Source organism: Corapipo altera, unplaced genomic scaffold, assembly GCF_003945725.1.
Source record: "Corapipo altera isolate COAL_440 unplaced genomic scaffold, ASM394572v1 46, whole genome shotgun sequence".
Taxonomy (NCBI): Eukaryota; Metazoa; Chordata; class Aves; order Passeriformes; family Pipridae; genus Corapipo; species Corapipo altera.
In genome coordinates, this window is record NW_020884883.1 from 9278487 (window position 1) to 9303865 (window position 25379).

A 25379-nucleotide genomic window follows, 5' to 3' on the forward strand; every position below is an offset into this window, starting at 1 on the left:
TTTGGTTTTTTTCTTTGGTTACTACAGGAAGATTATTTTCCTCCTCTGTTTTATTTTCAATAGGACTCAACATATGCATTCCCATTTGAGGTGCAGCAGTGTTAAACCACTGCCCATCTGCTGTGGAATAGGAAATCTGCACTGGAGACTCAAATGTTATAATTTTATTCACTGACTTGCAATTTCAAATGGTTCTCCATTCTGCTGAAACTGCTGAAATTTGATGTAGAACTAAATAATTTAAACACAATAGGAAGAATTTCTTATATTCTTCATAGATTAAATTTTTGTTGTAACCTTGAACAGGGCTGCCCAGCACTGTGACGTCTGTTCCTTCCCTAAGCTGTTACTTACATGGTCAGTGAACAGATGCAGAGCAGGATCATTACACAGACAGGGCAGGGGAAGGATGGTAAATCATTCTGCTTAACTGACTGCTTGCAATGCAAAGCAGGATGTATTTTTTAAAAAGGTGAAATGCTGACTAAAACTGCATTCTTAATGTCCTATTAAATTTAAAAACAGTTGAATAAAATAGGCTCATGGACCTGCTTAAGAGTTTGAAGTCAGTTCAGCTTCTTGATTACTCAAGTAAGATACAAGACAGTTCACATTATTGATAATTTTACATCACTTTTTGGATCAGCATCCACACAGTAGTTAAAATACACAACTTCTACCTTAAATATTGGTCTATTATTCTCAGATTATCTGAAATGACAGACACATCTACACCTCAGACCCAATTTTAAATGAGATAACTTCATCTAGTATGATGCATTTCCTAACTCCGTTTCAAGTACATAATAGTACAAAGCTGAGGACTCAGTTTATCATGAAAATTTTGGAACAGTTATTATTTTAAGGCAAATTCAAATTTTCTTTTCTTCTTTTAGAGTTTACTGACTTTGAAAAGCTTGATTAAATTGAGTTATATTAACAGAAACACAATTTTTAAACTAAAACTATGTATTGGGGGGGTGGTATTTATTTCAATCAAGAGTTTTGAGATTTTATGTAGTCATACTTCTTCCTTTTATGACTGAATTACACAGACATGATTTACAAATTAAGAATTAGTAATACTGTTTTAAAATACCACTAAGAGAATGTGAAATAAGTGCAATAAACTTCTTTTAAGCCATTTTAAGAACTATTAGTCACACTGAAATACAACTTTCATTAAAATGAAAACCAAGAAATGTTATGCCTGCAAATAACCCATCATTTCAAAGCAATTATGCTCTAGGTAAAACTCACGATTAATGGTGTGGATTGGATTTGACATTGTAGTAGTCCTGGCAATATACAGGTATGAAAGAGCCAAGATTCTGTACGTGTGTGATCAGTACAAACGCAAATGCGTTGGATAACCACTCGTATTTAGTTCTGACAAGCTGGTAAGTACGAAAGCTCTAAACCCCTATTTTTGTGGATAAGTGTGTATGCTGGGTAGGTGTATGTTCCGGGAAAGCTGCTCCATCTTTGATATTATGACAAGTTCTGCATTCAGGCACTTTTAGATTTGCTTAGCTTTTTTTTCCTGTAAAAATGAAAGTGCTGCTGTCAGAACTGTGCCTTCCCTGCTGCGGGAATTAAATCCAGACAGCGTGACTTGAAAAACACGGCCGCTGGAGCACTCGAGACTCCACTTTGGGGGAGAAAACTGAGGTCTAGCCTGCAGCTCCAGCTCGGGGCTGAACCTGCTCCCGGGCGAACACGGCCCATGACCAACACAGCATCACAAGATCACTGTTCTAGGGATGTTGTTTAAGGTAACAAAGAGTCATTCCAACACCAACAATCTGAATCTGGAGCGGAACGTGTCTCGGCCCCGACACGGACGGAGTTCGACATGGGAAGGCCTCAACCAGCGGCCCGAGAGCTCCTCCCGGGCAGCGTTCGGCACCACTGGGACGGGGGTGACCGGAGTCCTGCCCCTCCCGAGGGCACCGGAGATGCCGCCGCCGGGTCCAGCTCTGCCCTCCCCGCGCCCCGGGCGCCATTAGCGCTCCGTGACGGCCGCCCCGGCGCCGGCGTGGCCGTCCCGGGCGGGCTCCCCGCCACAGGATCCCCGTCCCGGGCGGGCTCCCCGCCACACCCCGCCCGTCACGCCGCACGGCGGGTTCCCCGTGCCCAGGATGGCGCTGACGGTGCTGGACGTGGCGCACTGGAGCACATGGGCGGTGTGTGCCGTGATCAAGATGCCGCAGCTGGCGGCAGTGTTGCAGGCCGGGTCGGCGCGGGGGCTCAGCGTGAGCAGCCTGCTCCTGGAGCTGGCCGGGTAAGGCGGCGGGGGCACACAGGGACAACGCGGTGTGTTTCCCCCGATCTGAGCAGTAGGTGCGGGGGCGCGGCGGGAGGAAGCGCTGGGGCCGCGGATCCCCTCGGCCGGGGGTCCGGGGCGCTGGGGCCGCGCTGCTGCAGCAGCCAGGGATTAATTCCTTTCGGCGCGGCTCGGGCCAGGCGTGAGGGCGCGCTGAGGGGCGGCTCGAGGGCCAGCGAGCACACCCCGCTGTCTCGGTGTTACATCGCTGCGTTCGGGGCCAGCCCTCTCTAGGAGAGCCCAGAGAGACTTTGGAGAAGGATCTTCCTGTTTCTAAAGTGATTCCGCGCTGTCGTTTAAAGGGCAACGGCTTTTATAACTTGTCCTATACGACGCGTGTCGCTGGAGGTGAGAGCTGCTGAGGGTGCAAGCCATGTGTTTGGGTTATTGAGTGGCCCGTGTGCCCTGTGGTACAGGTTGTACTTGTCAGACAGGCTCCCCTCACCCAAATCAGTAAAACATAATCATTCTTTAGGAAAATTATAAGCCGTGTCAAACTCCAAAGACCTGTCATCCTTTAATAAGCTTACATAGGCTAGGCTTATTAAATCTTGCCTAAAGAGGATTGTATGGAATGAAAAATAAATAACTAAAATAAATAAATAAAAACTTTGTGCATGCACATTCAGAGGTAGGTACAAGTGAGAGTAAATACCTTGAAAAGCCTCAGGTTAGCCAAACTGATGGAGGTGGGCAGAACATCCAGCCAGATGGCTGCTAGCTCCCTGCACCAGGCTAAAACAGGGCTTTTTATTCAGATAAATCCCCTCACAAAACCGGTATGTTGTTTCTGAACTCACCCATGACATCTTCAGGCAGGAGCACAGCTGCTGATCCCGGTTTGGCATTTAGGTGTACGGACATCTCAGAGTTAATTAAGTAAATTCTAGTTCCAGCAGAGATTAGTGACCCCACAGTTCCAGCCAGAAAGTGGTTGCAGCATTTTAAATCATTTGTGTGCATTAAAAAAGCTTTGTAAGTAATGTTTCAGATGAGCATGGCGAAGCCATAAATGTCTCCTAAGCACCTGTGTGATAACTATGGTACCCATGCCACTGCAGTGTGGGTCTTCTTTGAAACATTTATTGGGACTGTTTGTTTACTTAGTAGACTATTTATCCTGCAGCTTTTAAAGACTTTGAGTCCAGTTGCAGGGAGCTTTGGGACTACTGGTGCAAGCTGGGATGGTTCTTCAGAGTCAGCATGCAATGACAAGGCAGAGGAGTGATAGATAAGCATGGTGTTGATGGCAGGGAGTCTAATTTGACTTTATAACAAAGAAGTTCAAATATTTAAATTCTGAATACTGTAAGAAACAGTTTCTTACAAGGCAGGCTGTTCCTTGTGCCATCTTTCTACTCTGGAAACCATAAATTTTTCCTTACATAAAATTGTTCTCAGAGTCCTTTCTGTTTCCTCTGTGCAGCCATGAATTTTCTGTCTAACCGCATGGACTTGCAGGAGAGTGGAAAGTAGAGAAAACATTATAAAAATTCCGTTCTTTTCAGATACTCTGTTTTGGATTGGCAGGAAGGAGAATTGCCATTGTTTGGTGCACTTAGGAACAGACTCTCAGTCTGACTAGTAGAGCTGCACTGGGCAGTCTCTTAACAGTATAGTCTAGACAGCTTGGAAGACATTTTCTACTCCTGTAAAACTTGCTTAATGTAGAGATTGAACCACAGTCATAAATAAATCTAAATTATCCTAGAGGTGCCAGGGTTCTTGCAAAAAGAAGGTATTTCCTAGGTCTGGAAGCCTTTCTTTCTTTCTCACCAGTTGTAATTAATAAAATTATGCCTTACACACTCTGCCATAAAGACCTTGATGAGAAGTGTGTGCAGCTCTCTACCTCTTATTCTATTTGAGGGTCACAGAAATAGACTACAGAATGATCAGGCTTGCACTTTGTGCCCAAATTTGTTTGATCAGTTTGACTGCAGGGACTGTCTTGTGCCTTTTGGCACCACCAAAACAGTAAAAAGTTGTGAAGGCGCTGTTGTGTCCCTTTGTGCAGTCACCTTGTTTTGTATCTCTCTGTTCAGCTTCATTGTGTTTCTGAGGTACCAGATCTACTATGGTTACCCTCTGCAGACATACCTGGAATATCCCATCATCATTGCACAAGGTAATTTTTTAAAACCATGTTTTGGAAACGAAACGGCTCATTCAGCACTCCCAGGCTCTGCATGTAGGTACAGTACTCCACTGCAGTGATGCTGGAGTTGGGGGGGGAGAGGGAGTGAACATCTCAAATAAAATTGAATTCTTATAAATTTCATTAGAAGAGATGGTAAGGTAGAGGAGAAAGACCTAATTATTACACAGAGTTGCAGTGTAAGTGCATCCTTTATGCAGTACCTCCATGTGGGAGAGAAACAGTTTAAACACTCCAGACTTGATAAAAAGCTTTGTTTTGGAGCTTGCAGTATTTTGGACATTAAGCACATTTGAGAGACAGAGCCTGTAAGAAAGGAGTTGCCATAGACATGGTGCCCTGTCTAGGATTGCGTTCGGGCCCCGCCGGTCCCTCTGTGATGAGCTATCTTTCGTTTGTTTCAGATGTCATTCTCCTTCTGTGCATTCTGCATTTCTTTGGAAAAATGAAACGAGCTTTGTTCTTTGCAGTTATGTATCCTTTGATATCTGGGAGTTTTGGTTTATGTGAGTTGTTTGATAGTTCTTTGCATAGCAGCTGTGTCATCATTTGTTTTGTGCTACTATTGTAAATCATTTTCAGCCACGTGCATTCCACATTCACATGCTGATTTCTTGGATCGTGGTAAATCTCCACAGGAAGTAAGCTTCATATGTAGCTATGCTTTAGAAGACTACCAACTGATAAAGAGTAAACCCAATTCTTAATTTACATCTTTGCTAGGGATGCAGAGTAGAAACAACAAATCTTTTTTCTTTGATTCCCACCCATGCATGTTATACTTTCTATGATGAAGATAGCAGTGTTTGTTTGTTTTTAAATAGGACTTCAGTTTAAATCTCAAATCGTGTGCTTTGGAGCAAGTTTTGAGAAACTACAGGCAACTGCTTAAATGAAGACACTGAAAAATAGGAACACTTAATGTTTCAACCAGTGCTTAATATGTTTTATCTGGATTGTATAGTCTGTTACAAAGTTTCAATGAGATTGTTTCCAGATGTTTTAAAAAAATCTAATTCCTCAGGCAGTTTTGAGAACTTTGTATCCTAGAATTTTCAGTGCTATGAAACTTAACTTAATGTAAGATTTTGGGGGGGCTGGTACATGCTAACACTGCGGAAGTGGATAATAGATCTGGCCATGGTAAGTGCTGCATGTTTATTTGAAAGTAGGTCTTCATATGAAATTACTTTTTTTCTGGAAGTCTTTATCAGTGGAATCTCTCCTTATATTTGTCATTGGAATAAGGACAACTTTAGCTTTCAGAACAATCAACCAGTTTTCAGCTGGTTCTCTCTTCTGTGAGTAGCTGGAAAACATCAGTGGCAATAGAGACTCTATGGTGAAAAAAAAAGGTATGTTCTAAGGTAAAGTTGCTAATTAGTGGTGCCTTAATTAAAACTAGGAGATGCTTAAGATGTTGAGATTCTATTGCCACTTTAGTCCTAATGTCATAATCCCAACCAATAAACCTTTAACACAACAGGAAGAGAATGGACCGTCAGTCAAAGCACTTGGAACAGGACATGTGAAATAATTTTTCCCCTTTAGTCCTACAATTTTGCAAGAAAAATACCATCTGATAATGCCTACATAGGTTAAAGGTGGTCTTTTCTCTTTTTACCAGAAGAGAGAAAGTAAAAATGTAATTGAGATGGAGTTGCTAATGCAAAAGATGATACAAATGGGGATAAAAACTTCTAAGCCCAACTCCAGTCCTTACTTGCAAGGGAAATCCAGGCATGGCACAAAGGCCTGCGTGGACGTGCTCTCTACCTGCTGCCTTTGCAAAATCCCCTTTAAAAGTGTGACAGAGTGAATAGTGCATTCCTGTTATTATTTTTTTCCCTCCAATTGGACTAATTTTCCACACATTCTTGTCAGTTTTCTCATTCCTTTATGGTTTGGTTTGCCAGACGTAGTGGTAACAGATGGTCTGAATCAACCTTGCTGTTTAGACTAGATCAGTCCCATTTCAGCTAACTTTCATAAACAGTTTTATGGAGCAGGTTGAGAAGCTTTTTTTGTTTCTCTGCTTTTTATTGTATTTGCCTCTATCAAGCATTTGCCAGCAGCAGTAGCAACTATCCTGCTCTTTGAGCCTCTTGCTGGGCAGTACCTCAGAAATCAGTCCCTTGTTTCTGGCAACTTCCAGGTTTTGCTTCAGTGTTCCTTAGTAAGAACCAAAGCACTTGGGTTGCCAAATACCAGCATTTATTCTAAGTGAAAAATCTAGTTCTGTTCAGATAATACAATAGCAGAGGTTCTTTCACTTTTTTTTTTACTTGCTTTTCAGAACCTGTGCACATTCGTCAGTGCAGCCAGTAAGCTGGTTCAGCTGTGGTGTCTCTGGCAGACCAGAGATGCTGGACAAGTGAGCGCCTTGACCTGGAGTATGTCTGCATACACCTGTGCAAGTAAGCCATGGGCAACTTGGTGTGAAGTACTGAGTTCTCCTAATGCCTCTTTCCATAGGTATTTACTTATAGGTAAAGATCTTGCCTGAGTTTCCTTTAATGCTGACTCCTGAGACTCTTGAAATCTCTTGAAATCAAGTTTTATCTTTGACACCAATGATATAAACCAGTGACTTAAAACCCACGTGAATGTGGCCAAGGGAACTTGAGTTGAAATAACTGAAAGGCTGTCTTTATGAAGAAAAGATTTCCATGTTCTAGGATTTAATAAAATTACAAGTGATCCAGCATGAAAAGGTGCTAACGCTTGAGTTAGACAATCAGGCAATGCTAATTTTGAAGTTACCTGTAAATAAGTACACACTTACTGATAAATACCATTAACTCTGTGGCTACGTGTAATTGCATTTCTGGACAGAGAATTTAAGAACAGTGATTTGTAGAGTTCCTGTGGTAATTCCCCAGTGGTCTGTATGAACAGTTCTACAGCTTTGCCAGTGCCTTTCTCATCTTCACAAAACTTGTTTAAAATATTCTCACACTATAAAACACAGTGATGCTGGATCTACTTCCACATGAAAGTTAATAATTAGAAGTTTTGGTATGTTTGCTGAACAATGTAAATGCTTTTAGTCTGATGGAAATGTGAACTAATTAACGTTTAGGTCCACTGTGGGAAGGAAAATTGATTTCCTTGTATTTGCAGAAGGCTGAAAGCACACACGAGGATATTCACAATGGTTAAGTTACTTGATTGTGGGTGTAAGTCACTGTCAACTACTGAAGGAGGGGCTGAACAGAAAGAAAAGCAGTATCCTCTGGCCACATCCAATCTGTATCTATGTGATAGATACAGATATAAAAGTTCTAATTATGGCCGTGATTTTCTCATTGAAAAAGACCCTTAATACATTGCCACTCACCTTTGAGAGCATGATCTCTGAAGCTAAAATAGTGAAGAGTTGGATGTACTAAAAGTGGGAATATCTGTACAGTGTATATTTTCATGGAAGATTGCCCTCTGTTGAAAAATAGATATTTCATCATTTTTTAAAATTATAAATGTGTCATATGTGTTCCACTAATTATAATTCATTCAATTTACAGCAAGAATATTTACAACTGTAGTGACTACAAATGATCTCGCAGGTGAGTAAAGTTTGGAACTGCCTGCCTTTCCAAGGGAACAGCTGCCACAGTAGTTTTTAGGTCTTTTGTAAAACAGCTAAAAGGTCGCAGAAGAACAAAGCATGAACGTGGTTGGTGGGTTAGCATGGTAAGGGAAGGAGTTGCCAAAAAAAGTAGCACAAGATTACAAATCAGGAAAATACATCAAGAAAAAAACAAACACGAAAAACTGCTCACACTTATCACATGGTACAACTGATCCAAAAGATATTATTTTTTTCAATTGGCAAAAGCACTATAAAATTAATTCTAATTCTAATAATTTTATAATTAATATAAAATTAATTAACAGAGTAAAGCATTAAAAATCTTTACTATTTAAAAAAAAATGTAAAATATAACTTAAAAACTCTGTAGTAGTTGAATGAATTTTTCAAATAGGAAGTGCTTCTATTTCATATTGAGGGCTTTCTGAATTAAAAATTCTTCTAGAAAACTGAAGTTCAGCTTAGTATATGAATAGTTTTAGGCACAACATTCAGAAAGTTTTGGCAGGCTGAAAATGAAATGGTAGGCTGGTAAGAAACTCACAAAAATTGACTTAAAATATATAATTTGCAGCTGATTTAATTATGAAGTAAATTTACTTAACAGGTTCTTACCATCCTGAGAATACTGCAAGAGCTAGGGAGTGTAACAGATTTTTCAATAAATGGTTTAAAATCAAGACTTGGTGGATGCAAGAACAGTAACAAAATCCCTTTGTGCTTCATCTGCTGGTTCCTTGTTCTCGTTCAAAACCGCTGTTTCATCAGAAGCATCCTTTGAATGAATTTTATCCTTTTTAAGCAGCACATTAAGGCCACAGCTTTACAAGCATTTCAAGCAGCTCTTTCACTGGAAAAGAAGTCCCATTTCAATCCCCCATTTCCACCCCTATGCTTGCTGCTTTCCTTTTGCCAGGGTAAGGAGTTCTTGGGGCCATGATGTTAACTGGGTCACTAAAAATTTGGCAGAATGCATGTGCAGGAATTAAGTCAGGGTCAGGTACTGAGCCCATCTCACCTGCAGCTACACACACACAGAGAAGTGAGAGGAGTTCACTGCGGGGAGGGAGGAAACACCAGGAGAGTAAAACTGGCTCTGGGTAAAGCCACTGTATAAAACCCAGCATCATCCACTTTGGAACAGGGAAGAGACAGCAGCAAACATTGATGCTGTGCTGGTCTAATGGAAAATGTTTCCAATTGTAACACTTGTAACATCCACATGTACAGAACTGTCAAATATCTCATACTTCTGAAACAAAGTTTTTTGTGCATTTCTGTGAATATTCCAGTTTCCAAACAGACATTAGACATACCTGTACTTCAACCTGTACTGTAGTCTTACAGGTAGAAGTACTGTGCCTATTATGGTTTTTAAAAGAGCTGAGTTATTCAAGGTACTGAAAAACTGATTTTTTTGTCAATTGTCAGATTTTCCATCATTAAAATCTGACACATACAGGTTATTTCCTGTCTCCCCAATGGCTACACTTAACAGATGGCAATAGAGAATAATCCCTTTATTATAAACAACACATGCAACTCTAAAGGACGTGATCTGCAACTCTGAGTTTAGCTTTTGGTGTAAATAAGAATTAATATGAGGCTACTCACACTTGTACTACTCTCCTGGCTTTGTTAGAAAATAATTAAATGTACTGCAGTGCATCATTTTCAGATATCGCTGCAAGCGATTAAGTGCTAAATGCTCTTTTCTGTTTTACTGACACTCAGAATTTCTGGGTTCCTGAATATAGTAATTAAAACTTAATTGGCTGAAAAGAGTTGCAGAATAGGAACCAGCAAAGGTTTACAAAACAACTTGTCCTGTGAAAATAACAGAAGTTGGTTTTTTTTTTTTATTAATGCTTACAATATTTTTTTCCCTTTTAGTTCTCATCCGTTTCATAACCATGCTCATTCTCAATATTTGGGTCACAGCCACAATCCTGCACTACAGGAAGACTAAAAAGACCGATTAGAAGATACTGATTAACACACATATCATTACCATGAAAGAAAACCAAACCTACAATTCAGCTTGAAGAACAGAACAAAGGTTGAGGAAGCTCCCTGTCTCTCTCAAGCCTAATATTTACCCCTTAGCATACTTATACTATGTACAGTTCTTACAGTATAGTACCTTCATGCTTACTTTATCTAAGAAATAATTTTGATAAGATACTTAATTTAAGCAGCATATTTTTATTGGTCATTTCAGACAAGTTTCACTAATATCACATTTTCTCTGGATTTTTTTACTACAACGTATTTTGTAATTAGATGTTTATATATTCTTGTATCACTTCAGTACTTTCTGGTTACATATAAGCAATTTTCTTCAGTTATACATGATCAATTCTGTACCAACATACCAACTTGTCTTTCTGCTGCAAGATTGAAAAACCACAACAGATGTTTGTCTTGCAAGCAACTCAGTTTGACATTAACTATCTGTATTTTAGGATGAAGAAAATCTGAGTCAAGGCCCAATCCAAAATAAGGTTCTAAATGTCTTTTACTAAGTCACAAATCCACTTGGGATTGTAACACTTACATGCAACACTTAAATAGTACAATTTATACAGCTGATACAGGATACCCTTGGTCACTTTCTTCAGTATACCCAGTTTTTATTGGATAAGAGCAGAAACTCAACTATGAATTCTTCTTTTTCAACCTGAGCTCTCATTCACTGAACATACTGTTTTGGGAACGTCAGAGACTAGAATGTGTGGGAATTAATGAAACCAACAGGTAAAAATGGTGTTCAAGCAGAAGTTCCTGAACCGATATCCAGAATCCCCAAACACAATCCATACTGACAGTGACCTGGCTACATGTGCACCTTGATGCACCTCACAGACTCATCTCCCATGGTTGGTCAGTTTTTGGTGATACTGCTCTTGTGGTTCATTAGTTTTTGGCCTGTCTGTGCTAAAGGGTATTGAAGAACATCACTTAAATTTTTACTTCAGAGATCCTAATCAATTTGCAGTACTTAGAGTAAAACGGGGCAAAAGGGTATTCTTGAGAACTGTTAACGGGATTTTGCCTTTGGAAGCAATGCCTTCTAAACCAAAAGTTACATTAGTAATCACATATCTTGTTTTCATTTCTCATTACATTCTCAAAAAGATACATCATTTCAAGACTTCTTACGGTATTCTGTTCATTGGCATGTACAAACCAAGGCACCCTTGATCCCAACACTCCTGAAAACTATGGGAAGACTATATTGACTACATTTGAGGCAGGTTTTCTTTGCAACATGCTAAATTCTGGGACTCTTGTGGAGGAGCAGGATGTGCAAAAGCAGATGTTTCCACCAGTGAACACTCAGCAATCAGACTGGGACTTTCACCATCAGAAAACAGCTGCTTCGTTTTTAGAGTGGGAAGGAGTGGGAGGAGATGTGTCTGTGAATCTAGATTTCATGTATCTCACATTATTGAGGGCAAGTCAAAGATGAGCATTTTTACTGCTACAATAAAATATATAAATCTTTCTATGTTGGTTGAGAGATTAACTGTAAACATTCTGTTACTGATTTTACTACAGCTGTGTAAAGTATCTGAAGTGGTCTAAATGGTGGCAGGTGGCATGTGGTACATTTTTCAGGTGATATTAATAAATGCTATTCTTCAAGATTGATAATGTCATTCTTACAGTTAATTTTCATTGCATTTGATTTTTTATTCTGTTTTCATATATGGAGAGAAAATGAAATATTCATTACAGGTCATAAATGGGCAGCTTTTACCCTAATTATTTGAAGCATCAGACTGAATATTAACCTGTCAAATGCTAAAGAGCTCCAGCATCTTAAAATGAAAAAAAGAAACACACTTAATTTTTTTTTTTAAATTAAAGCCTCTTCTTGATAGAGAAAGATTTGGATGGAGTTCAAACCCCCTCTGTTATTGACATGTTTCATACTCCTGAGTGATGCTGCAGCAAAGTGAAGCTGCTCCATTTTTGGTTTGAGAATCAGCACCTTAATTTGGTTTCTTCCATCATAAAATGCTGAAAACGCATTTAAGAAAGTTCTTAATAGGATACGTAACATATTTTGAATAAAGCTCCTTAGAAGCCTGTGTGAAAAAAAGACTGAGGAAAAGAAACAAAGCTGGGTAATTCACGAGCTAAGGTAGAGTAATTTTGTGGACTTGGAAAGCTGGACCATGAGTTCTCATTCAAGCTGCAAGAGATATGGAACAAATCAGACAGTAGCAGTTAATAGTTTTACACACTTTTTTTTTCCTCCCAGAGACTAATTTCCTTCACTTTCGTAAGCAGACATACATTCCAGTTCTGGGCAAGCCCCATGAAAGCGCTGACCTTGTGTTTTCCAGTATGTAAAGCATAATCTTCTCAGTGGCTGGATTAAAGGCAGCAGCTTTAGACAAGATACACAAGGAGGATAAATCTTGTTAAACTTGTCATTCATCAGTATCAGGTGGACACAAGTTGGTTGCTGCCTAATGCAGCAGTGAGCCAAAGGCAGGCAGGGAAAGCTGCTTGGATTTATTGCAGTGGGTGTAAGCCAGTAAGCCACTTTTATTCACGGGACTGAAGTAATAAAGCTCCATTCACAGATGCTGCTTGAGTGTGGAATTACACACTCCGTGTCTAATTGCACCAGTTCACAACATGCTCACAAGGTAACACAGCCTGTCTTGTCCTGGCTGACAAAACCTGGCCCTGTCAGGGCTTTCAAAAAGTTTGTTTCCTTGCCTGTGAAAAGACAAGCTCTGAATTCCAGTACAGTCCACTGAACAACTCCAAATATCTCCAGCTGTGGATATGATGAACTGTGACTGGGCATTTGGCAACAGGTAAGCTACAAGCTCACTTTAACTGGATGAGAGAAAACATTTACCAGATTTACTATCCAGAGGAAGGAATGAGGACGTGACTCGAGGCAGCAGGCTGCGTGCCTGAAAGTGAGGATGTGAACAGTGTAAGATGCACATAGTTTACTTTTTCTGAACTGTCCTCAGTGAACAGCAACATCAAACACATGTGAAAAACCACCCTCTCCCCCACCCTCTGGGCCTTTCTAACACAGGGCATTTTGTGCAGAGTAAAACTGTGCACAAAGATGTGTTTCTTTGTGCTCTTCTAATCCAGTAAAGGATGCTGTTGCTTGGACTGCTCAGGAGTCCTTGTCCCTGCCTGACCCCCAAGCCTCTCTTACTGGCTTATGCTGTGCATGTAGCTGCTCCCTATCCTGGCTCTGCTAATCTAATCTATTAAAAGAGGAGAGAAAAGAGTAGGTCAGGGAGGCAGCAACACTCCCAAACACTGCAGCTCCAAAGGTGGATTTTAGTGCAGTTTGACTTTCTGGAGGAAGTAATTCACCATTAGCTGAACAGTCCCAATCAGCTTAAAACTTGCAAAATGGCTTCATTCACTTCTTTAAATGAGGTATCCTCCACCAATCCTTATCTATTTAGGGACATATGTAAGGGAGAGGGGGGGGGGGGGGGGGGAGGAATTAACCCCTGAGAGCCCACAGGAGGAACTATTATAAATGAAAAGCTACACAGATGTGGAGATCAACTCAAATGAGGTAGTTTGCCAGCCATGTATTTTCTCCAATGATAAATAATAATTACTCCCCTCCAAATTCTCTTCAGGCTGGTTTGTTCCACTCCCTTCCAAATTCTTCGATACTTGGAATTCATATTTATGTATTAAGCAGAACATAAAATGTTGCCTTCATCAATAATAATGCTCTGAGGATGTCTCAGTTTGGAAGGTGAGAAAGCTGAGAAAAAATCTTAAGATGTTACTAAGTTCTTGATTTGTACTGAATTTTAATTTGCTTGATTTTGAGCCACAGTTCTCCAGGATGCTTCAGAGTTCTCGGAGATGATAGCTGTTGAGGTCAAACAGGTGTCTGGGAACCACAATAAACATCACCTAAGAACGTGACAGCTCATCACTTGAGATGGATCCAACTGCAAGATCTTGGCAGTCTCAGAGACCTGAGTCCTGATGGACCTCAGGTGTTTCCTGCCTGATGGCAAGATAGACATACAGATATTTTCAAGTTAAAGATGTCAACTATTCCATTCTACACTGGAAGAGGTTTGGGGCAAACACCATCTCTGTCTTGAAAAATAACCCAGTCTTTGGACTAGGGGTAAAATAAGAGGTTTTTAAAATTATACTTTTGATGAAATTTAACTGGGGATACCTGAAAGACAATTTAAATACTTGTCAAAATTTTGTTAACACCCTGTTTTGTTTCATTATTTCAGCTCGTAACTGTCTTAAATTGTCAGTAGCCTAAACAAGTACTTCTGTGCATTATGTGCTATCACCGACTCACAAGGAGGGAACCTTAACTGGACAGACATCTTGTTTTATCTGTCAAGTATTCTGGAAACTGATGTAAAGAACAGAACCTGCACCAGCCTAAAATGTGACAAGAGAAGTTAGCTAATGATAATTCTGATTTAAACTGAATAGTAACATGGCTCCATGCTGAAATCAATCCTACTTACCACCTTATTGTAATTGCAAGTCATCGGTGCATATGCCTGCTCTGCGATGTACAAGAATTCTGCTTTGGAATTTGAAGGCTCTGGCCAACAATACCAAGATGCTGACCTGACTCAAATTATATGAAAATCATAAATGGAAGAATACACATCCTATGCCTCAGCGTCCTCTCTGTCATGTAAATCATGACTAATGGAGCACAAATTGAGCTCGTGTAAAGCATATTTTAAGTACCCAATTACTGTAAAGAAATTCTTTCACCTTTGAGCAACTGACTAAATAAAGATTCCAGTGGTCTGACTTTCAAGAGAGCGACTTATCTTGTGAGATTTAAATTTTTTTCCCATGATATGCACTGTTGGCACAACTTTCAGTCCTCATGGACTCTGAGCTCAAGGATACTTTCCTCTCTCAGCTTTGTTTTTTTTTTTTTTAAGCTTGCATGTTTGCCCCCCTTCCAGTAATACAACTCCCATTGCTGTATCTCTGAACAGGATACGAAACATGTAGGGGAGCCTTCTTATTGTATTTATCTAGTCCTTCCATCACTGCAGAGGGGGGTAATGGCTACACAGGTCCTACTGAATTTGTTGGCCTCCGGGACATAAGGATTGTAATATGCTGGACATCACACAGACACATGAGGCCATGGGATCCAGCAAATAAATGCAAGTCCTGAAGCTGCAGCCAGACCTGCACCCATGTGCAAGATCTGCTTTGAGAGTCTATTGGAAAGTGGAACACAGCTGAGGCAAGAGACACCACCAGGGCAAGCAGATATGAAACAGGGCTCAGACAGTGGGACTCCTGGCTCCTTCAGCCTCAAAAAAGTTATTTAATATCTCAGATACCTCCAGAAAACATTTCCACCAGTTCACTTGTTAATAAAAAGTAGCACATATCCAAGGCAATTCAGTGCCTGAAGTTGGTGACCCAAAGGAAGAGGATTGGCAGTGATCTCACAAGCCTGATGTACTTCTTATTGGGTGGCCATGCTTACCCAGTGCTGCAACAGCATCCTGGGCAAAAAACACCCCAAAGAGCAATAACAAATGACAAGAACTAGATGACCTACGAGGCCCACTGGTACACAGTGTAAGAGTATACATACAAACAGGCTCACATCTCTGAACAAACACCAAAGGCCTCAACCTCAAAATGGGGCAATAGACCAAAGCATCACATGTGGTTGTCTTGTCTGTGAAAGCATTTCTATGTAGATCCTTCAAAAAATGAAATTACTGTGCTCTCTGCCCTTTCTTTTCAGGGTGACGTGTTTCCAGATTTCTTTAAAGTATGCGGGACTACATACATTTATAACTTTGAAATTTTGTTGGCTTTCACTGTGACTTTCCTCTTGAAAGATCACTTTTATCATGGAGCTTCTCTTAAGATTATTGGAGCAAAACCACCTGCAGTCAAATCCAAGGCTTCACCCTTCCATTAGCAAGCAGTAACGTGTCTTTCTTACCTTTATAAAACAATGCTTCCTTCCTACAAAGGGGCAAAGACTCCAAACGCCAATCTTCATTAATAAGGCCTGGTAATCAGCATCCTTGTGCCAATAAATTACAGTTCCTCTGCATCCCCACTTCTTGGAGCTGTGGTTTTACAGTGAGATTTTCCATTCACTACAGTAGTTTCTGGGGACAATTAGGCTCGATGTGTTAACCACGGTGCTCTTTTCAGCCACATACATCTCAATAGACTCATCTCATTTCTCAGATGAGAATGTCTGAGTATATTCCTGTCCACTTGATAGGCAACTTCAACCAAGAACACAAACTAGTTTCAGAACCACTCCATCAACATATTTTACAGAGATCCAAAAGAAGACTCCTTCCTGCTCTTATGGAGGATACTTCTAAGCAGTAGGAAAAAACACATGATCCTTGGGATGCTGATAAAACCCTAAGTGGTTCAGAAGCTAATCTTAAAAATAATAATGTTTTCAGTTTAAAGTGTACTATGTGCAGAGATGACAGTCCATAAAAAACTGTAATGCACTGAAAAGGCACCAAGCCTGTCAAAGTTCAAGGAGTGTCTGGATGATGCTGTTAGTCATATGATTTAGTTTTAGGTTGTCCTGTGAAGAGCAGGAAGTTGGACTCCATGATCTTTATGGGTCCCTTCCAACTTGAGATAGTCTCTGATTCTATGATAAAATAAATTAATCCTTATTTTAACATCAATGCTGAGGCAAACTATCCAGGAATGTGAAAGAGACTGAAATACTCAAGTTCACTGAAGTGGACCATGTACTGTTATGTTCACCTGCCTCAGAAACAGAATTAGGAGACAGTAAGAGTTTGTAAGAGCAATGCAGGTAAGAAGTTTGTTTTCATATACATTTCCCCCTTTCACAGCAGCATCCCAAATATCACCTCACAAGCATATGACGGGTAAAGGCACTTGAGACCAAAATATATAAATCCTCTTCCAAGGATGATTCTCTCAAAGCTAGATGGGAAACTAATAGATTATAAGATTACAAACACAAATGCTCAAATTTCTCATGATCACTTGACACTGCCTGAGAAACTAAAGAGAAAAAGCATACAATTTCACTGGTAGCTTTTCTGGCCTTGGTGCCTTCAGAGAGCCACTGAATGTCTGTCAAAATGTAGGAGGTTCAGTGCCATCAAGAGGTAGTAAGAGATCTGGACACTTGCAGTGGAATTTCAGTGATGTTTTTAATCTGGCCCCTGTCACTGACTGCCGAGATCCATGGGCCTCTTGCATGTTTCCAAGTCCTACATGGTATGTGATTCTGGGTCACATTTTGGTTACAGCATCAACCATGCTCAGAAGCACAAGAACCACAGTTTTCCTCTAGTAAAAGCAGACGTGGTGCTGGATTGCTGGTAGTGCTGGGAGGGGCTGCGCTTTGGCAGGAAACACTAGAAGTAGGGAATTGCAGCACACAACTAGGACAGAAGTGGAAATCTCCTTGCAGAAAGGTCTTTCTGACAACTGACACGGTAACTCCAACGGGGTCTTCCTGTCCAGCTTCTCTGCTGGTGAGCTTTTGGATTGGGAACTAAAGAGCAACTTCCCTACAAGTGTCCGAAGCTTCTGGATCCAAGTTTGAACCCTGATTTTTCCAGAAGGTTAATATGCAGCTTGGCTATGCTACTTGTTTACTCTTGTGAAACAAAAGGACTTGCAGTGACAGAATTTTCTATAGATAAATCATTCAGGCCATAAAAATGTCCTGTTTGCTGGGACAACCCTGTTACAAAATGAAAGTGTTTAAACATCTGTGGCTTTCAAGAAAAATATTCTTTAGTTCATGAATATACCCTTCTCTCAAAAATGTTAAAAGGTCACCACTGGACAATAAGGAAACAACACAATCTCCAGGAACCGGCATTTAAGAGTTCTTTGCGTTTCACAGTAGGACAAGTGAGAAGAACAGAAGAGCAGCTTTGCCTTTTGTGTCCTGTGTACAAATCAAGGTTCATACACATCATACCACTGGCCTTGAGGAACTGGTGCTAAGTTAGCCCTGCTCTGAGGTAGAGGTCAGAGCACAGGACCTCCAGTGCGCTCTCTCAGCCTGTACTGCTCTACAACACCATCTCAATACAGCCTGCTGCAATGTATAAATGCACAGAACGTATAAACTGGGGCCAGTAAATACTATAATATAGTACATTTCCTGAAATGTCAGGCTTAACAGGGCCCCAGGGATTAACAGTAAATGAGGGCAGGCCAGGGAGAGAAAAGTGCAATGGATCCAGCCCCAGCAGTGGAGGAGCTGCCAAACAGCTCCCCTGGAGTCTGCGCTCCCTCCTCACACAGGCTTTGTCCTTGCCTTTCCCATGTCTGCCGCAGTAGTTGCCTCTATAATTAAATTCAATTAAATTCAATTAATTACCAGCTTCTCAAGTTCAGGAACTATTTTACCTTACTCAAATAGTTTATTTAAAAATATATATATAATATTCTCCAATTCAGAAAAGGATAGAACTTCCCACAATGTAACATTTTTTTATATATATATATAAAATATTTATGCATTCAGTGAACGGAAACAGTTTTACTGTATACATTTTTAATGTTGTTCTCTATGCATATCTGCATCACCTAAAAATATACCGTATTTCTGTAAATCAAAACAAGCAGGGAAAAAACACTGTAGCTGTGCGCTGGGTTAGAATACCTAATAAAAAATGATATGAAAGTTTTAGCTTCGATTTTAAGAACTCACAAACAACATTTTACTTTGTGAGTGCATAAATAGAAGACTGAATACATTCTGGCTCTGTTAAGCTGAACTGTAGTAGAGGTTACAAAATGTAAATATATTTTTTAATTTTCAGTATTTCAGTGTTTCCAAGTTCACTTTTCATGATAGTGTTAAATAAATCATGGTCCTATCCTTCCAAACATTTCAACACTCTTTAAAAAACAAAAACAAAAAAAATTTTAAAGTGAAATGTCCTCCTTCATTGAAGTGTTAGATCATATTTTAAATTACTGCACTCCCACACAATATTTTATATATATATATATTTTAAATATATATATATATTTATATATATATATAAAGAGACCAAATAGGAGACTATATTTTTTACTGTCAATATGTTTAACATCACATACTGTAGTTGTATAAAACATGCATTTTCTGGGATAATTATGAACACATCATGAATGAGCCCACATAAATTATATTTTTTGTACAACTCCAAGTTAAAAAAAAGAAGTCAGGTTAAGTGCCTCTGAGGCCCTTTCTTCCCAGCTATCAGTTCTCAAAACGCACTACTGAAATATTTATCTATGCCTACAGCTATGTGCTAGAGAACCAGATTAAAACTTTAAAATACATCTACAGTATGTTTTACTTTTCTTAAAGTTTGTGACAGTCCTTGGATATTGTGTTGTGAAATGTAAAAATAGTCACAGATTCTTTTTCTTTCCAAAAATAAAAAAAAAAAACACATCTAGGAGAGTATGCAAAAACAAGGCAAAATGAAGTTTCATAGCACTTAATGAGGGTTAATATAAGTCAATAACTAGTACTGAGGTTCGTAAAAAGGGCTGGATGAGCAGTTACATGTACAAGCAAATGGTCTGGTAATTCCAATGCTCTCCGACATTGTTTCTGTAACCAACACTTCTCCACCCTTAAAACCAGTCAATATACATTCAAAATAGGCTGACATTGATATACTTACTAGGTGTAAAAATAGTGCACTATTTTTTCTGCCACAAAGCAAAATTGCATTCTAAGAGCCGGTAAACTTTCTTTTTCCTTAAATAGAAAGAATGGGCAAAAAAAATTGAAAAAAGTTTAAATTAAGGCTATTAGACAGGTAAAACAGGACTGCCCATGATGACGTACAGCTGAAATTAGTACATACTTCAAACCTATACTAGCTGCTGAACACTGACATGCAGCTTCTGATAGACGTGTATGAATGATATAAACTTCAACAGTATGGCTTTATACAAGTGCATAGTTGCAACTGCAATAAGTAACGGTATCTGATTAATAAGCATAAAAAAATAAAGTGGAAAGATTTTTAAAACCCTCTTGCAGTATTACAGTACAATATATATACACAGTATAATGGTCACTTCTTACAGATGCAGTCTATATCACTATGGTGGATCTTCCTCCGGTTCTGGTTGCAGACGTGCTGGTGGCATCTTTACAAAAGCTGAGAAATCAGTTTCTTCCATTTAATATTCATTCCTCTCAATCCTTTAATGAAATGTAGTGTATGTGTCTTGCCAAGAAAGCTTTTGTGGAACAGAGTTTAAAAGGTTACCTAACATATCCTTTTACTATTTGCCAACCATTCCTCAATTGATCAGTCACTTGGGAGAATACAGGAAAACCCTCAGATTAGTAATTTATATTGCAGCAAAAATGTAAACCTCTGATATATATAGCACAATCTCTCAGGAAAATATATATTTTTAATATATTTTGGGATATGTTTCAGTCTTGCTGTAATGGGAAGAAAATTATCACCTTGAACTGTGTCTGCATTCACGGAAAGCAGTTAGCTGAAAAAGAAGCAGGAAGGTTGGTCAGTAAATGCAACAAATGTAAATCTGACAAAAACATACTTTTCCAAAGTCTTAATTTAAGATGGGCTCATCATCATACTTGGGAGAAGTGCATCCAACAGCATTGTTACTTAAGGACAGCGCATCCTTAGGCATTATGATCCCAAATCAGTTAAACCCCCTTATAATATATGAGGGTACAATATGCACAAGGTAATAGTCACTTCTAAAAGATTAGTGACTTGTAAACTTTTAGTACATAAAGATGCAGTATATTTAATTAACGCAATGCTTGTTACTGTGAACGCTCAGCTGGTTAATTCCACAGGAGCTGGTGTCTCAGTTCCCTGAGCACAGCTGAGGTGCAGCCCCAGTGCTGCTGCCATCGCCCCTTCTTTTATATGGCTGAGAAAAACCTCACAAACTGTTTGAAAGAATTCTCAGGCATTTAACATTTAGAGGTTTTTTTCTGTGTAAATGAAAGATTGCATCAACATATAAAATTATTAAACTGAGATCTATAAAATAGGTAACACTATTTCCAGTACATTCACAATTAAGCCATGGGACAAATTAAATCACTGCAATGGCCGGATCTTTCCTAAAGCAGTCAAGGAAACCACATCACAGAAGCTGCAAAGCCCATTTGTTTACATAATTTTCAAATGCATGGTTAGCTACCCAGAAAGCACAGCACTGCAAAGGAAAGCCAAGTCAAATTCACTTCAGAACACAAGGTAGAAAAGCAAAATGCAGAACTCCAGTGATTTCATGTCTGCTAGCCATAGTCAGTTTATATTAAAAGTTTAAAAATGAAAAGTATTTGTAAATGCTAAGTCTATTCCAGCTAAACATCCAGCTGCTACTATCTTCCTTTTATCCTTCAAATACTCTCTGCTGAGGTTAAAAGTATTAGCATTATACATGAGCAATGACTGACAACAGCAGGGTTTTTTTTTCAGGCAGGCAGACATGAATTTGGAAAAAAAAAAGATCTAAAATTAGAAAAATGAAAACACTGACAAAGGCAACAACTTGTTCTAATGAAAATGACTCCTCTAAAAGTTCAACATCATGAACAGAATCTCATTTTCACTGTTTAAAATATTAAAATGAGATCTTATATTTTCTCTGCTTTGAGAAACAAAATCCAACATAGCATGCTGTATTCAAAGGCAAACAAATCCATTCCTCTCTATTTTAGATTTACCCCTTATACTTCTTCAGAAATCAAAAACATCGTCATCATCATCACCATCAATATCATCAACATCATCAAATGACCAATCCCAGTCCTTAAATGCCAGATCAAGTAATCTGCAACAGGAGGGTTTGATGTTTAATGAGTGTGACACTTCTATGAAAGTCTTCCAAATTCCTTTTGTTATCATTAAACCTTTTTAACTAAAAGACTATTTTAGGTAGATGGGTTTGTTCCTTTGTCTGTCATGGAATATCAAGATTCAGTTAGTGTTCATGTAAGCTAGGAATATTGTACTCATTGAAAATTCATCTCAAAAATAATTTAATTCAATATAGAACACCTACCATATTGATTTTTTTCCCAAAAAAATTTCAGTAGGAAAGACCAACAAGTACATTTTATAAAATTAGCTGCTTTTTGTTTTGCTGCTGTTCTTGTTGACTCAGGTGGTTTTATGCTCTCCTTTTATCTCTTTCCAGACAACAATGCAAAGCTAACAATTTTTCCAAGAAAATCAAGTAACTTTGATTGCTGAACAGAACAATGAATAAGAAACCTTCCTCTAAACATACAAAATACAGCATTATTTTACTGTATCCCAAATACAGCGTGATTACACTATACAGCTATTCTGTAGCTCATGGCTTAAATCTAAGCAATGCCAAAAAAGAGGATATATCAACTTGTTCTCTGGGCCTTGCTGTCTGTGCTCCTTCTATGGTCACTATAGAACAAAGAAAGCAAGCAAGGCAAACTCTGTCAGCAAATGACTCATTTTACTTATTTAAGACATTTGTTTTGGGATGGAGTGAATCATTGTCTAGAAGCATTCATCTCTTTCTGTAGTTATTGAAGGATCTTAGACAAATATCTTAAGTAGTAACTTCTCAACTGCTATAGCTACAAGAAATGAACCCCAGTCTAGTTGTCTCTTCAGTGAGCTCAAAGGACTTTTAACCCGGATTATATGCCGAGCATAGGAGGCAGACATAGAAACCTTACTCTAACAGAGCATCAGTGTAAACAGACTACACTGTTTAATATAGTTAATCACATGCTCTAAACAAAATGGGTTTCAGGAGGATTTGCATTTTTAGGTTTTAAAGTTTTAAACTATTTGAACCTTTAAATGTGATATACCCCTGAAAAGGCTCAATATTAATTTGTTATATAAACTACAGCTATAAAACTTAATTAATTAGGAATTAAAATACATTAAAGTTGATTTTTTTTCAATTTGAAATTATTCTTTTGGCATGATCGAACAGACAGCTAAACAGAAGTTATATGGTCTGTAGGAAAATCTGGTTTGCCCTTTCTTAAATCATCACAAAGAACAACAGCCATGAAAACCTCGGGAGAAACAATCACTGTGTGAAATTCCTAGGAGGGACAGCATTTTTAGGACCATGCAGCTTGGAAGGAAGCTCATGAAGTTTCTAGCCCAACCTCCTGCTCAAAGCAGCTACAAGGCAAGCCCAAGACGCTCAAGGCCTTGTCCTGTCAGGTCTTGGAAGCCTCCAGGGATGGAGCCTGTCCAACCTCACCAGCCTGCCTCCCTGCATTGACTTTTCCTTCTATCCAGCTGGAAAGTCTCTTGGTTCAAGTGAGCCCCTTGTTTCTCACCCTCCCACCATGCAGCACTGCAGAGCCTGGCTCCGTCTCTTGGATACCCTCCCCACAGGCCAGGGCAGGCTGCTATGACAGTCCCTGGAGATGTCCTTCATCTGGGTTGAACAAGCCCAGCTCCCTCAGGCATCTGCTCTGACCATCCTGGTGGCCTCTGCTTGGTCCTTCCCCGGTGTGTCATTGTCTAGCTGGAATTTCAGGGCTCAGACACAGAGGCACTATCTTGCAGCAGACTATGGAGTGAACAGAGGTGGATAACCTATTCCTTTAATCATCTGGCTGTGCTCCTTTTGGTGCAGTCCCAGAGCCTGCCCTGCTGTCAGGACCCACTGCATGTCCCCAGCCACTCAGTCCCCATCTTCATTCTTAATAAAGTTCATAAAGGAAAATTTATTATTCCATATGGTAAAGCCCTTCCACAAAAGCCTCATAGAAGCACCAGTCAGATATAAATTGGCCACAGCCATTACAGTAATTTATGAGTATGTGGTTTCTTAATTAAAGGTGTTTAAATCCATACAAATTTCCACTGGTTTGACAGACCTGCATTAGTAAGGTGATAGGTGACACGACCTCAGAGAGCTACACTTTTCATCTGTTAGGTACATTTGCAAAGCTAACTTGGAAACTTTAACTGAAAAAGTAAAATGGTTTACATACAAAAATATTCATCCTCCCCCTTTTTCCACCAGTATAGAATGGTAGAGTAAATACTGTGTTATTATACCATTTTGTACAAAAGGTCATGAAGATTAAAAAAAGGATGTTGGAAGGAGAAAAATTATTTTCAGAACATCTAAGAATAGCTATCGAAAAAGAATCAGAATTTATAATCTACCTTTACATATAAACAGTAAGAAACAGAATAATGCTACTAAATTAGACTGTAAACACAGTCTAATTTAGTACAGAAGAAAAGCATTCTGCTTGTCCTCCAAGTTGTCATGAATGTTTCCTTGATTCGTGCTTCAATCCTATCATTGGTATTTTCATTAGTTTTGCACAAAGAAACTCTTCAATAATGGGTCCCTAAAAAGTGATTAAACCCCTTTTTCCTTCATGATTATAATAAAAAAAATCTATTAATTTAAAATCCAAATTATGAGGTCTGACTCTCTTTTAAATATGTAAATTAAATCACCAAAAATTAGACTGCATGAAAGTTAGGAGGGAAGTGAAATTAAATTAATTCAAGTCCTTTCACTATGCATTTCCACCCATTAAAATACCAATATTTGTTTAAGATGTAACTCTTTGCAGCATAAGGATGTTTTGGAGTAACGGCAGCATCACAGCAAGCACTTTCCTGCATTCCCTCCTGTAACTCTGGCAACTCAACCAACCCTGTTCTCACCCAGCCAGCTGAGACACTGGTGCCAGTCTGGTCACAGACATAAGGACAGCAATCCTGTCTAGCCACTGCCAAATTACCTCCCTGGAGAAAAATGTTAAGCCTTTGCTGAACTGTCCATTGCTGCTGGAATACTGTAACAAACAAGTCAGGCCAACCTTTTCACAGGCTGCCAGCAACTGGGGACTGATAGAAGCACAATATTAGCTAGTGCTGCAGGTCATGAAAAAGGTACACTGGAAGAAAACCAGAAACTCTGTACTGTGCAATCACATAAATGCTACCTGCAGAATGCTATCACTTTTAGGAATCACGAGACATGAGCATGAGTCCTTCTAGACTGAATAAGGAATTGAAACCAAATTCTCTCATCCTTTGGGTAAATGACTTGACCAAATAGTGACCCCCTCTGCCTCCCATCTTCCTGCTCTCTTTCAAAAAGCACAAGTGATGCTCAGACAGGTGCCTGCCACTACAGCAACAGGCTCTACACTGTGGAACCCGTGTGGGCAGAGACACAGAAGCAAGATTCGCCATATCAGCTGTGTGCTCCTTTTGTACACTAGGACAAGAACCCTGACA

At 39.4% G+C, this 25379-nt stretch overlaps 2 protein-coding genes across 5 annotated transcripts in view; one reads left to right on the forward strand and one right to left on the reverse strand.

Moving 5' to 3' along the window:
• The first annotated feature begins 1814 nt into the window (after nucleotides 1–1814).
• On the forward strand, nucleotides 1815–11730 carry PQLC3 (PQ loop repeat containing 3). 2 transcript variants are annotated; one of them, XM_027641162.1, is made up of 7 exons: nucleotides 1815–2284; nucleotides 4372–4454; nucleotides 4889–4958; nucleotides 5570–5627; nucleotides 6781–6901; nucleotides 8009–8050; nucleotides 8684–9400. In XM_027641162.1, exons 1-7 carry the CDS (start codon nucleotides 2142–2144, stop codon nucleotides 8779–8781), a joined length of 615 nt encoding a protein of 204 aa, XP_027496963.1. In that variant the 5' UTR covers nucleotides 1815–2141; the 3' UTR covers nucleotides 8782–9400. The 2 variants fall into 2 exon arrangements, with proteins under 2 accessions (XP_027496963.1, XP_027496964.1); XM_027641163.1 differs by lacking the exon at nucleotides 8684–9400 and adding an exon at nucleotides 9970–11730 and having other exon boundaries at nucleotides 1822–2284.
• Nucleotides 11731–12091: 361 nt separating this feature from the next.
• ROCK2 (Rho associated coiled-coil containing protein kinase 2) overlaps nucleotides 12092–25379 on the reverse strand; it is a 105195-nt gene continuing 91907 nt past the window's right edge. For all 3 annotated transcript variants that reach the window (XM_027641151.1, XM_027641152.1, XM_027641153.1), the window contains 2 exons: nucleotides 21824–21930; nucleotides 12092–20610 (listed from right to left, as the gene is read on the reverse strand). In XM_027641151.1, the coding sequence (XP_027496952.1) occupies nucleotides 21837–21930 (94 nt within the window). In that variant the 3' untranslated portion in view covers nucleotides 12092–20610; nucleotides 21824–21836. The remainder of the gene's footprint in view (nucleotides 20611–21823; nucleotides 21931–25379) is intronic.